The 16,457-nt window shown below is 44.5% G+C and overlaps 1 protein-coding gene across 1 annotated transcript; it reads right to left on the reverse strand.

Annotated features, from left to right (window-relative positions):
• LOC147612966 (uncharacterized) lies at positions 1 to 14,520 on the reverse strand. The gene is made up of 10 exons (XM_086782241.1): positions 14,164 to 14,520; positions 13,884 to 14,051; positions 6,623 to 6,838; positions 6,313 to 6,495; positions 4,983 to 5,204; positions 4,637 to 4,753; positions 4,248 to 4,391; positions 4,060 to 4,161; positions 576 to 644; positions 1 to 473 (listed from the first exon to the last, which is right to left on the reverse strand). The coding sequence occupies exons 1-10, from the start codon at positions 14,386 to 14,388 to the stop codon at positions 279 to 281; spliced, it is 1,641 nt and encodes a 546-aa protein (XP_086638367.1). The 5' UTR covers positions 14,389 to 14,520; the 3' UTR covers positions 1 to 278.
• Between the last annotated feature and the right edge of the window lie 1,937 nt (positions 14,521 to 16,457).

The raw sequence follows: 16,457 nt of genomic DNA on the forward strand, positions 1-16,457 counted from the left end.
TTTGCTCAAGGTATGTGATATATGTATTCAAGATGGGTCATCCATGCCAACAGCAATTTAGACGTACAGTTGATGTATGCTGCTAAGAACAGAGACTCAACTTATTCAACCCATACCAATTCAGGCAGCAAGCACCCGAGACATGACACTGATTTGGCAAAGGCTCTATGGAAGTACAACTGTACATTCCGTGTAGTTTTGCATCAGCCGTAATGACCAAATGAAGATTTATTATCAAGGGGCACCCCTTGGCAGCTTGTGATTGGGTACAAAAACAGTTAAACCCTCCTGGCAAGATCAGCTGCAACTCCTACGTACGTTTCGGGACTTAGTTGCAACAAGTCAGTTTTGACATCTGGAGGCAGCTCCAAGGAGGTTATGAACTGTTGCAAATCCTCTTTAACAATTGCATTACCTCGGGTAAGAGCCTTGAGCTTTTCATAAGGTTCTGGAATACCATATTTCCGCATCACCTGCAGAAACAGCATTCTCTTACAACATCAACCACTCCTCTAACTACTCCTGTGGCTGAGAAACAATTGCAAGACAAAAGCTTCAAAAGGTGTAACACCGACCGTCTGAATAGGCTCAGCCAGAACCTCCCAAGTTTCGGATAGGTCGTTTCTTATACGTGCTTGATCCACCTGTAACTATCAGAATATTAGGAGTCCTGTCCTTTAATGCACGCGCACAGACAGAGAACATTATTGCATCCTGTACCTGTATGGAAGCCCCGATCTATACCATACTTTGGATACTGTATAAAACATTCTGTACAACAAAAGGAATGCAAAAGCTGCTGCTTTTTTTTTAAAGCCCATTTTGTACTGGAGCTTATTGGGACAGCCTGTATGCCACCATCCAGCCCGTGTATGCTTCTCCTTGCAGCATGGTATTCTCCATACAGCACCATGGTATCCTCTATGCGCTTTTTTTTTTTTGTACATAGCATATTTTATATTTTTTACTTTGTATAGAAAAAAAGGCACCATACCTTACATACCTTATCTTGTACCAAACACGTGTTGTATGTGATGCCCTTAATGTTTCTAACCACCCCCTCTCAGTAACTTTGAAAGGACAGATTCATTGAGAGCCCACGGGGCACATGTCACATGCCATGCGGATAGCGATTGGTCAGTTCAAGAGTATTTTTTCACCATCTTAGGATTGAGTCTGGTAGAGCAGATGGCATTCCACAAGATGCACACATATGCAGAGTATGCACCACTGAGTAGGTGGAGGACAAGGAGCACTACTTGTTCGGATGCCCGCCCTACTGCGGAGGTGGAGGACAAGGAGCACTACTTGTTTGGATGCCCACCCTACTAAGAGATCTGGAAGAGACGTATTCGGACCCCTTTCTGTAATATGCAGCAGAAGTCTTTGTATTGAAAGATCCTGTCACACAAACGCTCACCGTCTTCTGTATCCTGAGTTCCGTGAGTTTAGCAATCCACTTAAATACTTCAAACTTTAAAGAGATGAGAGAGAGATATATGAGAACTGTACACCAGATTGGGTCCCAAATTACCCACTAAAGGGCCCCCTATCTCGATAACGAGATAGTATTTGCTTTATTACTTTAGAGAGAATGACTGTGGACTGTAAATAAGCCAAACGCAAGATCTCGAAGGCTCGGAAGCCTGGCTGAACTGTACACAGCTGTAGAAACACCTCGATGAACTGATCTCGAGCCTATGCACTCTTCCCAAGGGCATGAGGAAGGGCTGAACACTCGAGGCTGAGAAAGGACTGCGGTGGACTGTTCTAAGCTATGTACCTATGCTGTAAATGCTTATGAATGATATGTTACCTTCACCAGATGATTGTTGCATGTATGGAAGATGCACAGAGGGCGGAGGCACTGCTGTAGGGCTGAATACACAAGGTAAACTGCTGTAGAACTGTTGCTAGACTGAAAACGCAGACTGTAGACTGAAACGCACTGCTGTACTGTTGCAGATCTGCAAACGCAGGGCTGCAGGGAACTGGACACAAGCAGGCTATGATATATGCAGAAAACGCAGAGGTATATGCTGAATTGGGGTCTGTGGAAGTACTGAAAGGCTGCGCCTATGGTCTGTAGGGACTGTACTGCTGTATGGCACTGCTGAATCTGCTGCGTTGGAGTACAAGGGAGGCTGTACTGCTGCGTCGGACTCCGAGGGCTGACTGAAGCAGAAACGCAGGTTCTCAAGGGACTGGAGAAGCAAACGCAGAAGCTCCAAGGGGCTGGATGAGTCTATGGCTGCAGGCGTGGATGCTCCTAAGGCTGAGGATGAGAGGCGTCTGGCTTCTGAAGAGTGAATGCTGAACTAAGCCCTATGCAAGCCTATTTATACTAACTAGGGGCTGGTCAAGTTGGCTGGTCATTTATTTAATAAAGTTTATGTTTATAAATGACAATAAATGCTAAATAAATACCATAAAATATGAAAAAAATACCAGATAAATCCTAGTAAATTCCCTAAGGCTTCTCGGATGTTCTAAATGATGCACAGGCATATGAATGCATATTATGCAGGATGCAGAGTGCTTTCTGATGCAAACCCTAAGGCTTCTACTGACTCTACATGCATGAATGATTCTCTCCAAGTGGGTTAAGGGACTTGACTGACTCACTGACCCGCTAAGGCTGAGGAATGACCTACATAGCTCGTGCCTGACTTATCCTGGACTGAGGATGTACAATGGGGTCACGGCATACGACAAATATCATCCTACTGGGTTCTAAAAATGTACAAATGTTGCACTGCTGATGATGAGCCAGTTTGTCACCATGCACTGAGTGCAGAGTGCATGTGACACTCTCCCATGTTAAGCAATATGAGGAACAGAGATGTTTGGGCATGTATTCACCGTCACATAGAAGTCATGTTGATGCAGCCCCCAAGAGATAAAGCTAGCAAGACCCTTCTCAGATTTCCATTACAGATTTTTTGGTGCACCCCTGTCCACTTCAGAGGTTGCCATGATCCTCCGGCCCCACCACACGAGGGGGATCACCACAAAGAGGGCTAGACCCATTCTGAGAGCCAGACGTTCCCAACTGGAGAGCTCCCATCCCAAGTGAGAGATTACTACAGCCCTACGATCTGTGTTGTGGAGGCATGGATTCATTGTACTACTTTTTGGTCTCATAACCCTTGGGGGCTTTAATACATGGATACACATCTCTTATTTGGGGTGCGATGTGCAATTGGACAGATCCGCACCTCATCCCACCAGTTGAGAGTGGAGACAACCAGATATGGGCCGAGAGCAACTGCACCAAAGGACATGACATGCCAGCTTTGCCCAACAAAGGCTGAGACAGAGGCTAATTATATATGCAGATGCCCAGTAAACTATGAGATTAGGGAGAGGTTCCACTGCCTCTTCCAAGAGGGATTTGGACCACTCTCTAGGATCGTGGATTTTCCAGAACAAAGATGCCTGGGGCTCCTTCTTCTGGAGCTCCGTAGACACAGGGAATCCCTACTGCCGCCCAGATCACTTGCACTTGCCTGAGGACCAGCACAGACTAGAGCACCGAGAGCATATCCACCCACTCCCCCTGACCTCCAGGCTGATGCAGGAGCCTGGCCGAGAGGAGTGACGCCACCGAGCTATGCAAAGCTTGACACCCCCAACATAGTGGCCGCCGCCCTCACATCACTTCTGGAGGATCAGAGCCATCATTTCCCACCACCGAAGGACTTTCTCCCGCTGGCTCAGCTTTGCTACATTGGGTACCATGTTGCAGCGCCCAATGCGAGATATTTTTAGCTGATGCGAGAGCTTGAGGCTCTTTGTTTTTTCAAGGATATTTTCTTTTAGTTTTACCTTAATACCATGATGATGTATTCCATGGACATGATGTAACATTTTGGTCTCATAGGTCATTTTGGCCTTTTGAAGACGTTAATACAACTCTCTCTCTCTCTCTCTCTCTCTCTCTCTCTCTCACACACACACACACACACATTAAAAGAGGTATATATTGTGCAATGGACCTAATACACAAGATAATATTCTGCAATTCAGATATTCAAGTAACAACTTTTTAAAAGCTACCTGAAGCTTGCTGATTCCTCTTAGGGTACTCTTGTATGCAATCAGTGAGTATGCAAGAGCCAAGCCAAGGTTTCGAAGAACCGTTGAGTCTGTCAAGTCACGCTGTAATATGATATGTCATACAAAAGTATTGTGCAAAAGACAGTTTCGAGTATGACCATAGGAGCTTGCTAACACCAAGAATTTACCTGCCAGCGTGAGATAGGAAGCTTGGAACTCAAGTGCGATGCAATAGCATTGGCAAGCCCAAGGTTGCCCTCACTATTCTCAAAATCGATAGGGTTCACTTTGTGAGGCATGGTTGAAGATCCCACTTCACCGTCTTTTATCCGCTGCATGGTCGAAATTCCAGCCCAAGATGAACTCATTAGAAACAGTTTCAATTCTTGTCAAGGCCGGTTAAGTTGCTAAGAAACCAGCTAAAAGCCAGAATTAGTACAGGCTGCAAGACCTACCTAAAGACCTATCAGACAATGCATGCACAGACTCCTTGCCCACCATACCATTAATAGAGTCATCCATGGTTGTGCGGTATACCCTTAATACCTGAAAAGAGTGGAAAATTGTGCACATGTACCTGCTTAAAGTATCCTATTGAGATGTAACTCCAGACATCCCGATCAAAAGCAAGAACGATATTGTTGAAGCGTGAAATAGCATCGAAAAGCTCTGCAATATAGTCATGTGGCTCAATCTGGCAAGTACCCAAAAGACTTCAGCACAAAAAGCACCTCACTAGACTAGCAATGGGGTTTTGGCTTCCAGGGTAGGAACCTGGGTTGAAGTCCCCCCCAGCCTACGCTTATGCAATGCCTATTGCCTATAACTAACTAAATACATAAACACTCCACAAAAAAACACATCCCAAGCTCCAATTCAAATATCTGGCCTCTTCAATTACAGAGATAAGGGTGAGCACATACTTGAGTAACATAAGGATTGAAATCCAAGCCTAGGGATGAGACAAATGCTTCGGCTACACTTTCCCACTTTACATCAGGATATGCGACAACATGGGCATTGTAATTTCCGACAGCACCTGCAATCTTCCCTCGGAACTTGATACTAGAAACCTGAAGCCATTGTTGCTGCAATCTATAGCAGAAATTCGCCATCTCTTTTCCAAGGGTAGTCGGTGAAGCAGGCTGCAGACATGCACCAAAAATCCTAACAAGTTGGCATTTATTAAAGACTGCGTACAGTATCAACGAAAACCACAAAAACGCACTTCATCCAACATTGCACCGCATTTTTAGCTCATGAGCTGCTCTTTTCAATAATAGATGTCCAAACACAATTCTTCTTTTTGTTCCCATCATTAAGGCACATGATAAGACTTTATATGATTACTAATCATGCACCAAGCACATGTAACTATACAGGTGTTTGGTCTGTAGAAACAGCCACCAGGTGCAGAGGCAGCTGCTGCAGCTAGAGACGGGATGTACAAAAACATTGGATGAATCATGCACTTGTAAAAAGATAGCACATGGATGTACAGAGAAGGCAGGCCTGCAGGTCTTACTTATCCTTTAGAACTCATGAGTGAGAGATGAGCAAAGGCTAGCCTGCTCTCTCCCTCTTTCCTCCTTGACTATAGCCAAGGTAAAGAAGTCTAAATAGTATAGGCTATCCTTTAGAACTCATGAGTGAGAGATGAGCAAAGGCTAGCCTGCTCTCTCCCTCTTTCCTCCTTGACTATAGCCAAGGTAAAGAAGTCTAAATAGTATAGGCTATCCTCCTCACAATCGTATTGAAACTTGAAAGCAGCCAGCCAGTGCAGCGATGGGCAGATTGTGGTGACCCCTCCCTCTCCCTTATAGCCTGCATTTTTCACCTTACTTGCTGCAGCCCTCACATGTCAAGAGCTGCAGATGGAAAACTGTAAACCCTTGTGAGGCATCTTGCTCATTTTATTTTCAACAAAAAACCAGTTCTTAAGGTCTCTTGCAAGCAGTTTGCATGTGCCTCCTTCAAGTTGATGCAACCCCTAGGTCTGCCACATCAGAACTCACGGATAATGTGCCATGACATGTTACAAAAAACCACGATTGCCTTTATGCACATTCCACAGCAGGTTAGTCACAGCAACAGCGCATTGAAGCCTCACTGAAATTATCAGAATGAAAAAGCATTTAAGACACAAATGGGCAATTATAACTAACAAAATGATTAATGGGCAATTTATCAGTCATCACTCAAAACCCAATGCTGACCAAGATTCATATTGCCTTCCATACTAGAATTATCCACCTGGCCATGTGTACGGGATAGCATTGCTACATCAGCATATTCATGAGAAAGAGACCGAAGGGACTCAATAACTTGCTCCATAGCTGGAAGAATTGTTGTGCGCATAGCATGCTGCAACATCAATCCGTGTGCTAGATTGTTAATGTCTTCTGATGTACATGCAAAATGTACGAATTCCAATACCTATAGTGCCAAAACAAATAGAACCCATTAGCTCAGCATCCCTGACAAAATCAATTAGTTATGACAAATACCCAAAAAAAAAAAACAATGTTGAGACTCTTTCAAATGATAAGTGGCAAAACACAACCTTTTCTAGTTCAGGATGTGAACGGCATTTGTCCTTCAGAACGTACTCAACAGCCTTCACATCATGGTTCGTAACTCTTTCAACACCCTTAACTGCAAGCCCATCAGCCAAGCTGAAGCCTGTAGTAATACTCTCTAAAAATGATCTTGCATCCTTGCTGAACAAAGGCACCTCTGTAACTTCAGGTATTTCTGATAGCTTCAACAGCCACTTCACCTGCAAAGTTTGGCAAATCTATATTTCAGTAAAATGCATAGTTAAAAAGAAAACATGGAGAAGTGAGAGCTGTATGTCTTAGAGAGAGAGAGAGAGAGAGAGAGACACACTCGTCTACCAAAGACCCAATGTACGAGAGAGAGAGAGAGAGAGAGAGAGAGAGAGAGAGATGAATTAACATCTAAGAAGTGTCAAGGATGGCCCATGAGCACAACAAAAATGTAGTGGAAAATGTCCAAACAATCCCTATCATTATACTACAAATAAAATACAAGGTCAAATGAAACAAATTGAAAATGGAGCCAAATACAAATTTCCATGAAGCTTAGAGTTTTAATCTGGTCCTCCTCTACTACAATGGTGCACTCACTCTCCATCAAGAGTCAAGACCAAAGGGTTACATAGGCACCTGATGGTCTCTTCTTTCATGGGTCCAAATACAAAAATCTCTCAAGTTTCTGTCAAAGGGGTTTGAAATGTGTACGCCCTAGTTAGCACTTTTTTCAAGACTCGTTCTATACTGTGTCACCCACAAAGTAGAACAATACCTCCATCGTCTCGTGCTGCTGTGAGTCTCCCAAATATCCCAAGATGGGTCCCTTTGGATGCTAGCCTCGCTCTCACAACACTCTTGTTCATGGGTGTCTTCTGGTTTGCATGCTAGTTTGTGCTTCCCTACCTCTGGAAAGGAGGAGGTGACGAGTGTCTATGTGGTGTCCACCACTCAGCTAGTCTATAAACGCAATAGTTGCATCTTGTTACTCATAGACCAAAGGGCATTCCTTGGGAGCTACGGGTATGCACGACCAGAGAGGTGGAGACTGAAGAGCACTATATGTATGAGATTCAAGGGTGATTCCATTGTCTTTTTCAACATGGAGTTAGCCCCCTCTCACAAGTTATGCAGTAGGAGCATCAGAGATGCTTGGGTCTGTACCTACTAGATCTTTGTTGCCATCGAGAGGTCATGTGGAGACAGCCCCCAAGGAGTCGGAGCCAGCAAGATGCTTCTCACAGCACCATCACAGACATCTTCAGGCTACACCCGCCTACAACTGTCAAAATGCACAGCGGAAATAAGAGACAACTGCGGTAGAGAACAAAACGCACAAGAGAGAGGGAGAGAGAAGCTGTATAAACTCTGCTCTATACACAAGATCCGGTACAAAAAAGTGTGGGGGACCATGGGTGGTATTTATACCACCCATCTATGCTGGTCGGCCAGGAAAAAGTCAGCCGACAGGCTGCTGGACATGCCCACGACTGCAATCATGCAGTCGGCCAGGTACAGCCCAGGTCAGCCAGCAAACAGCAGCCCCACAACAGTAAAAAATACATGGAAAAATGGGAAAAAAACAGCCTTCATCAATGCTATGTGCTCCACATGACCGCCAGTGATAATGAGATCATCCACATAAAGGATAATCAACGTGACCAAACTGCGTTCCCAAGAGAGATACAAGTTAGGATCTGCAATTGATCTCTGAAATCTTGTCCGTAGAAAGAAGGAATCAATCTTCTGATTCCAAGCCCTGGGGGCTGCTTAAGACCATACAAGGCCTTCCGCAACCTGTAAACCATCACGAGTTCGTAGTCATACCTTTTGGGCTTACCAATGCACCCGCAACCTTATGTCCAGGATTTTCACAGTCCTCATTGGTAAGTGTGTCTTCATCTTTCTTGATGACATACTTGTATTCTCAGCCACCACTGCGAAGCAGCATGAGAAAGATGTGGAGAAAGTCTTGCAACTTTTGCGAGATAATGGGCTCTACATAAATGCCAAAAAGTCTATCTTCGGTGTTAAAGAGGTTCAATACTTGGGCTATATCATCTGTTCCGATGGGATTCGATTAGACCCCTCAAAGGTTCAAGAGCTCTTGGATTGGGACATCTCTCAAACTGCCCAAGAGATCCGTTCTTTCGTAGGTCTTGGTCAAGCCCATAGCTCCCATGTTCACCAATTTTCCAATCTTGCAGCACCTCTCATCACCGACTTACTCAAGGGGGTGAAGACTCGTAAACAAAAAGTCAGAGTCACAGGCAAGGCGCTTAATGCATTCAGTGCACTCCAGAAAGCTGCCTCAGAAGCGCCTGTTTTGAAGTTAGCATCTTAGGATGAACCTTTTGAAGTCATTACCAATGCCAACAATGTAGCCATAGGTGTAGTTCTCCAGCGAGACAATAGACCCGTAGCCTACTACAGTAGAAAGTTGGATGTCGCCGAAAAGAATTATTCGTTTCATGACAAAGAGCTTTTGGGTGTGATCACAACGCTCAAACATTGGAAGCCTTTCCTTTAAGGTTAGGTTTTCACGGTCAAAACACACCACCAAGCACTTAAGTGGCTTCAAACCATGCCAAGTGCCCAGTGGAGTGATCAGCAAGCCAGATGGAGTTAGCTCTTCCAACAATTTGGAGGAATGATCAAGTACATCCCTGGTAAGCATAACCCAATTGCATATGCTCTTACTCGAAAGGCCAGCATCCAAGCAGTGCAGGAGTCTACCATTCTCGAAATCACAAGAAAAGACTTAGATAGCATGAAAGACCAATATGTCGACTCCCCTGAGTTTGGTACTCAATACAATTTAGCTCTCATTTCTGAGCCTCGCCATTATTCAATGCAGAACGGTTGGTTGTTCTTCAAGAACCACTTCTTCAAGAACCACCTCTATATCATTCGGGAAAAGCGAGCAGCTCTTCTCCGTGATGCCTATGTCTCCTTAGTTGGAGGACATAGAGGTATCAACAATACCCTCGAGAAATTAGAATGGCCCTTTTATTGGCTAAAAATGAGGTGTGATGTATATTCACATGTTCAAGCCTCTAAGATTTGTCAAAAAGTTAAGGTTACACATACAAAGAAAGCTCAGTTACTTCAACCTTTTATCGACATTTCTATGGACTTTGTAGGACCTCTACTCGCATCCACCGAATCCCGTAATACTCAATGTTTCACCATTGTGGATCGCTTCTGTAACTTTTGCATACTCATCTCATGCAAGCATACGACCACAGCTAAGGACATAGCCCGTCTTTTTCTCAAACATTGATATCCCATTTGTGATTTGCCTAGCATCGTTACATCAAACAAGGATTCCAAGTTTAACTCGCATTTTTGGAGGACATTATTCAAAAACTTTGAAACCAAGTTACAATTGTCTAGTGCGTTCCATCCACAGACACACGGCCAGACAGAAATCTATAATCAGTTGACCTTTGATGTTCTCAAGTCATATTTTCATGACCAGCAGTCCAAATGGAAACATTATCTTCCATTGGTCCAAGCTATCTCGAATGATACTCATTCATCCACTGTCAGTTGGACTCCATATGAAGCAACCTTTGGTGGCCGTTTCTCTTCTCTTTTGACGAGATTTAGCATTTTCCGAAATCATTGAGTCAGTTAAAGACCGCTTGACCAAAGCCCAGGAAGCTTATAGCAGACAAGCAAATAAGTCTAGACGAGATATCCACTTCAAGGAAGGGGATTGAGCCTATCTGCACATCATGAAACAGAGATTGAAACAAGTGGACAAACGTTGTCTCAAACTTTCTTTCCGTAATTTTGGACCTTTTCCAATAGTTAAAAAGATAAGTGATGTCTCCATGAAGTTAAAGTTGCATAACAGTTAGATGATGCATAATGTTTTCCATGTTTCTTGGCTAAAACCATATGTTGGACCAGAAGTGTTTGATGTTTCAAATGAACAGCAACCAGATGTGGTAGACGAAGCAGAAGTCAGTGAGCCTGGGCAGATCCTTCTTCATCGTTAGAAGCATGGTTTCGATCGATGAATATGTCAGTTCTCTACGAAGTTCCAGGATCAAGATACCCACGAAGCCGTTTGGCTAGACGAGGAGTTCTTTCAAGAGTATCCCCAGTTGTTGGCAGACTACTTGGAAGCCATGAACCTGCCGCCAAGCTAAGCAGGAGGGAATGTCACATGTACTCTGCACTGTAGTGCATGGTGACAAGATGGCTCATCATCATCAGTGCAACATTGTACAGTATTAGTACCCTTTAGGATGATAATTATCGTACGTCGTAACCCCATTGTAGTCCTTAGTCCAAAATATGTCAAGCACGAGCTATGTAGGTCATTCCTCATCCTTAGATAGTCAGTCAATTAATCGAAGTCCCTTAACCCACTTAGAGAGAATCATTCATGCATATAGAATTCATAGAAGCCTTAGGGTTTGCATTAGCTCATGGTTGCATTTTGCATATCATTCATCCCACAGGCACATAAGACCACATAGACCATTGCAGAAGCATCAAAATATTATTCAACGTTATTTCATTATTTTTTTCATATTTATTAGTATTTAATTACCATTTTACAGCATTTACCACATTATTCTAGTCGTGCAGCAATAATGATGCAGTCGGCCAACTCTGTAGCTAGCCAACCAGCATCAAAAGCTCGTATAAATAGCTTAGCATTGCATCACTCATTCCATATCATCATTACTTGGAGTCAAACGTTGGAGCCTTCAGCACAAGGAGCATAAGCGATTGAAGCATTCAATCCTAGATCACATCAGCTCTCAGCGTTTTCAGTCCAAAGCACAAGGAGCATCAACGCATCAAGCGTTCAGCCATCCATCATCAAAACGCAGCATCTACAACATTCAGACAATAGGAGCACTTCAGTACCTTGCGTTTTCAGCACACATACAGTTTTCAGCATACACACACATCATCGTTTTGCTACAGCTCTATCGATGAAGGTAAAACGCATTCATTCATTCATTTTCAGCATACATACACAACCTAGAACAATCCCAATCAGCCCCTTCTCTCAGCCTCATATTTGCAGCCTTCCCTCATTCCATTGGGAAGAGTGCATAGGCTCGAGATTGGTCATCATTGGTGCTTCTACAACCGTGTACAGTTCAGTCCGACTCTTGGTCCTCCGAGATCTTGCATTTGGCTTATCGTCAATCCAAAGTCAATCTCTTCAAAGTAATAAAGCAAATACTATTCCGGTAACGGGATAGGGTGTAATGCGCGGAAGCTCTGGGTAGTCTTCTTTCAACCCTAAACACTCTTGGAAACCTTCTGATGCAAAAAACGCACCATCTGATGCAAAAACGCAGGTAGAGAGAGAGAGAGAGTGAAGTGCTGGAATTTCAGTATATACTATGGTACAAAAAGGTACATATCTTTGCAGCCATGGGCTGCCTTCATAAAAAGGTTGTTAACCCTAAAATCTGTCCCCTATGGGACCTCTAATGATCCAGTCCCCTAGTGGGAGAGAATGAGATAAAAGATGAGCACTTGAGCCCTTTTATATGGGTCTTGGACCCCCCCCCTTTATGCTGGCCGACTGCTGGCCAGTCATAAATTCATTAAAGTCTATTTAATTCAGCCGACTGGTCATTAAATGCTTGTTTTCGATGATGCGCCTGCAGCCCCCCTTCAACTTGGTTCAGCCGCCTCCACCTCTGGTACAGCCGACCCCCTTGTGGTACAGCCGACAGGCTTTTCCTCTTGCTCTCCAAGCCTTGCTCCAGTCTACACTGCCAACAGCTCTCTGTGCTCCATTTTCTGGTTCTAATGGTCCTTTTCCTGGTTGCCTCTTCTGGACTAGCTAAGGAACTTGTCCATGGGCATCTGTGCACATGACATCCCCCTCTGCTAAACTTGACGACGGGATTCCAACCTGCTCTTGGATGACTGTCATCATCCCAATCCTGTCCCGAAATCCCTCTGTCATCTTCCATCCCTGGCAAACCTTTTTCTCTGAAAATCCAGTCTGTTCTCCAAACCACTCTGTCTCTGATGAAGATCTATGCATCGGGTCTTCCTCTAGTCCACAATCCATTCGTGCCCTGACTTTGAACACCGTCTTGGTCTTCGTTCCTGGAACTGAGTCTGGCACTCTCACATCACCCTTGGAGGATCAACCTCCCTTGGGACCGTTCCCTTAGAACCTATCTGGCTCACGGAACTGCCATCCCCATCTGGCACTGTGGAACACCACCAACAAACCTCCTGGGAGTTCTTCCCGATCTGTGTTCCCGCCTTGGGCTTCGACTCCGTGTACTTTCCTGTACCTTGGACCTGTACACCATCATCTGGGACTGAATCAGTGTTTAGCTTTGCTGAGCCTGATGCTCTGATACCAATGTAACGCGCGGAAGCTCTGGGTAGTCTTCTTTCAGCCCTAAACACTCTTGGAAACCTTCTGATGCAAAAAACGCACCATCTGATGCAAAAACGCAGGTAGAGAGAGAGTAGAGAGAGAGAGAGAGAGAGAGTGAAGTGCTGGAATTTCAGTATATACTATGGTACAAAAAGGTACATATCTTTGCAGCCATGGGCTGCCTTCATAAAAAGGTTGTTAACCCTAAAATCTGTCCCCTATGGGACCTCTAATGATCCAATCCCCTAGTGGGAGAGAATGAGATAAAAGATGAGCACTTGAGCCCTTTTATATGGGTCTTGGACCCCCCCCCTTATGCTGGCCGACTGCTGGCCAATCATAAATTCATTAAAGTCTATTTAATTCAGCCGACTGGTCATTAAATGCTTGTTTTCGATGATGCGCCTGCAGCCCCCCTTCAACTTGGTTCAGCCGCCTCCACCTCTGGTACAGCCGACCCCCTTGTGGTACAGCCGACAGGCTTTTCCTCTTGCTCTCCAAGCCCTGCTCCAGTCCACACTGCCAACAGCTCTCTGTGCTCCATTTTCTGGTTCTAATGGTCCTTTTCCTGGTTGCCTCTTCTGGACTAGAAGAGGAACTTGTCCATGGGCATCTGTGCACATGACATAGGGGGCCTTCAGTGGGTAATTCGGGACCCCATACAGTGTACTCTCTCTCTCTCTCTCTCTCTCTCTCTCTCTCTCTCTCTTAAAGTTTGAAGTCATAAAAGTGGATTGCTAAACTCGCGAAACTCAGGAATCTTGCCCGTCCAACTCCCCACCCATCGCATGAGCAGGGAATGTTGTCTAAAATGTACACGGGTGTGTCTCTCCATTTCTTGGAAGAATGAAAGATAACATCAGCAAGGTCGCATAAAAACATGACCGTACCTCAACCAGTACTCGATAGCGGATCAAACCAAACTCACTGAGAGCTGCTCTTAGCTTCTTCACTTGATTTGCATACCGCCCATCCAAGGGTGATATCGCAGTCAGGTCGGAGAGTTCCAGGTCATCGTCTGCTACAGAGAACAGGTTCAAGATATTCCTGCTAGAGTCCTGGAAACCATTGAGAAAAACAGATCAAATTGTTTATATGGAATAGATAAATTGAAATATTTGTAGAACCCAAAAGGGCAAAAAACCCCCCAAAAAAAATAACCAACCCTACCGAATCAGAGGTGGAGGCGGCCACTGTTTTTTCCGCTAGCGTTGCAAAAATGCTCGGGAAACGCCTTCCTTGAGAGAGATGAAGGTGTGGAGAACTCGCAGCTGCTGGCGAGAAAGTGAATGAAGGGCGAAGATGTGACTTTTTGGGTAAGCCGAGCGACTTCCTTGACGCAGCAACGGTAGCACCACCTGCTGCGATTGCTTCTGCAGAAGCGCAGAGCACCATGTTCGTTGTTCAACCCCTAAGTGATCTTGTTTGAAGAGGCTGAAAGGCTGCTTTAATATTCTCAAACTAAGGTGGTATGGTTAGGGATGCATTGGCCACAACATGCCTTACATCTACCTCTTCAAGTGAGTGAAATATGTGCGAAAATAATGTTTTTTCTCGTCCATTAATTAATTACGGAGGGGGGTTATTATTTCTATTCAAGACTGTTAATTACAGAGGGGTTATTATTTCTATTCAAGACTATGGTTCTGGTTCACTTATGGCAACTATCTCTTTGTCGTCATGGTCACGTCATTTGCATGTTCTTTTCACGTCGGTGGTTCGTGTTGTTCGCCATGGTTATTGTCTGAGGAGGCTTGGAGAAGCGTCGGATCTTGCTACATGGCCGTCAACTTTCGTCTAGAGCTCTCTGGATATGGGCTCGTTGCGTATGCTCAATGCTATGGAGGTCCATTGCTTCCGCACGTTGGCTTGTCGGTTTTGGTATAGAATTCCCTGCGCATGGTTTTCTTTTCGGCTCTTTGTGAATTGTTTGTTTTTCTTTCCCTCGAATGTCAGTGCCTTGCTCTTGTGTTGTTATCTTTGGCAGTTGTCCGTTTCACTAGCATATATATGGAACTGCCAATGGTTTGTTTACATGCCGTTTTCGCCATGTCGAAGTCGTCTCCTTCTATAGCTCCATGCTAGCGTAGTCGTAGAAGAGCAAAGTCTATTCCTACATGTGTAGTTGCGTCCTTGCTTGGTTTACCCCACAAACCTCCTGTGAGTGTTGTCGTGTGTCGATGCCTGTAATTCTTGTCGGTGTGCCTTGTAGAATCGTCGTATCTGAATCTTACAAGGAGAATATCCCTCCTTACATCCTCACACCTCCAAAAGGTCTGGCTAGTTTGGAGAATCTAAAGGGAATTAAACGTAGAGCTCGTTCTTTGGGTAATATGTTTCGTGTTGTTGTGTGTTGTTTTTATAGAATCTTATTGTTGTGTATGTCAATTGATATTTGTCGATGCAGGTAGCTATGAGACCTCCTACACTACTACAACGAAGAGGAAGAAGGTAGATAATCAGTCCATTTCATCTCTTGCTCGTGCGCCTGATGTAGCGGTTGCATGCCCCAAGTTTCCAAGTCGGGGTAATCTCAAGATGCTAGAGGTATCTTTCACAATTGGGATTGGCAAAAATGACGATGTGGATATGTCTCTGTGGGAGAACCTTTTGGAGTTTGTCCAGCATGAGTGTACACAAGCACTCTTTTCCCTGGAAAGAGGTGGAACCTTTCACCATTTGCACTTTCAAATGGTTGCTCATATAGTGTCTACATCCATGATTGGCGTTAGAAAATCTGTGAAGCAGTACTTGATGTGGAATGTCAATAAACCGCCAAGGGCAATTGTGATGTGCCGCGCACTACGTCAAATTAAAATACACACATTTGAGGGAATGGTGGGGTATTGTCTGAAGGATTTGCTTAAGCCTCACTTTCGATTTCATGCGCATAATGTTTCTACAAAGGAGACCAGAGGTAGAACTTTGTATGCACAATTTGGCCAGGGTGACCTCAAGAACCAAGTGTGCCTGACGCCGCTGAATGTGTTTTTCAGTGGTCTTTCGTGTACATGGAGAATTATATACTCAACAAGTGGTCAATAACACTTGGAGTTACCCTGCTCGAAATGATGAGAAGCGGGAAGTATTTTCCAAGTGCACAGTGGATAATCCCAAAAGCAGGTAACGGTATGGATTCTAGCAAAGCCCACGCTGTTTGGAAATATATGAAGACTCGAGAGTTTGCTGACATCTCCGCCATAAGAAAAGTCTTCTTTCAAGATCACTATATAGAAGGTGAATGTGTAAGGTACTTTCTGAGGACGTGTGAAGAGAAACATGAGCAGCCAAAGCAAGAAGAGGGAGTGTTCGAGGAGAAAAATAATGAACTCGGAACCAGCCAGAAAGGTGATGAGGCCAATCCAATACTCATTGAAGAAAGCCCGCCGGATGTAGATCCAAATGAGCCCTACATAAACTCGTCCGAGGAGAAAGCTACAAAATTTCTAAGAGCCGTCAGAGAA

The sequence above is a fragment of the Cibotium barometz genome, chromosome 44 (genome assembly GCF_041138505.1).
Source record: "Cibotium barometz isolate CiBa-2024 chromosome 44, ASM4113850v1, whole genome shotgun sequence".
In the NCBI taxonomy this organism is placed as follows: Eukaryota; Viridiplantae; Streptophyta; class Polypodiopsida; order Cyatheales; family Cibotiaceae; genus Cibotium; species Cibotium barometz.

Coding starts and splice junctions, on each gene's coding strand:
- LOC147612966 (XM_086782241.1), bottom strand. CDS start 14,388: ATGGTGCTCTGCGCTTCTGCAGAAGCAATCGCAGCAGGTGGTGCTACC. Junction 6,496..6,622: donor CACATCCTGAACTAGAAAAG/GTTGTGTTTTGC, acceptor TTGGCACTATAG/GTATTGGAATTCGTACATTT. Junction 4,754..4,982: donor TCAATCCTTATGTTACTCAA/GTATGTGCTCAC, acceptor GGTACTTGCCAG/ATTGAGCCACATGACTATAT.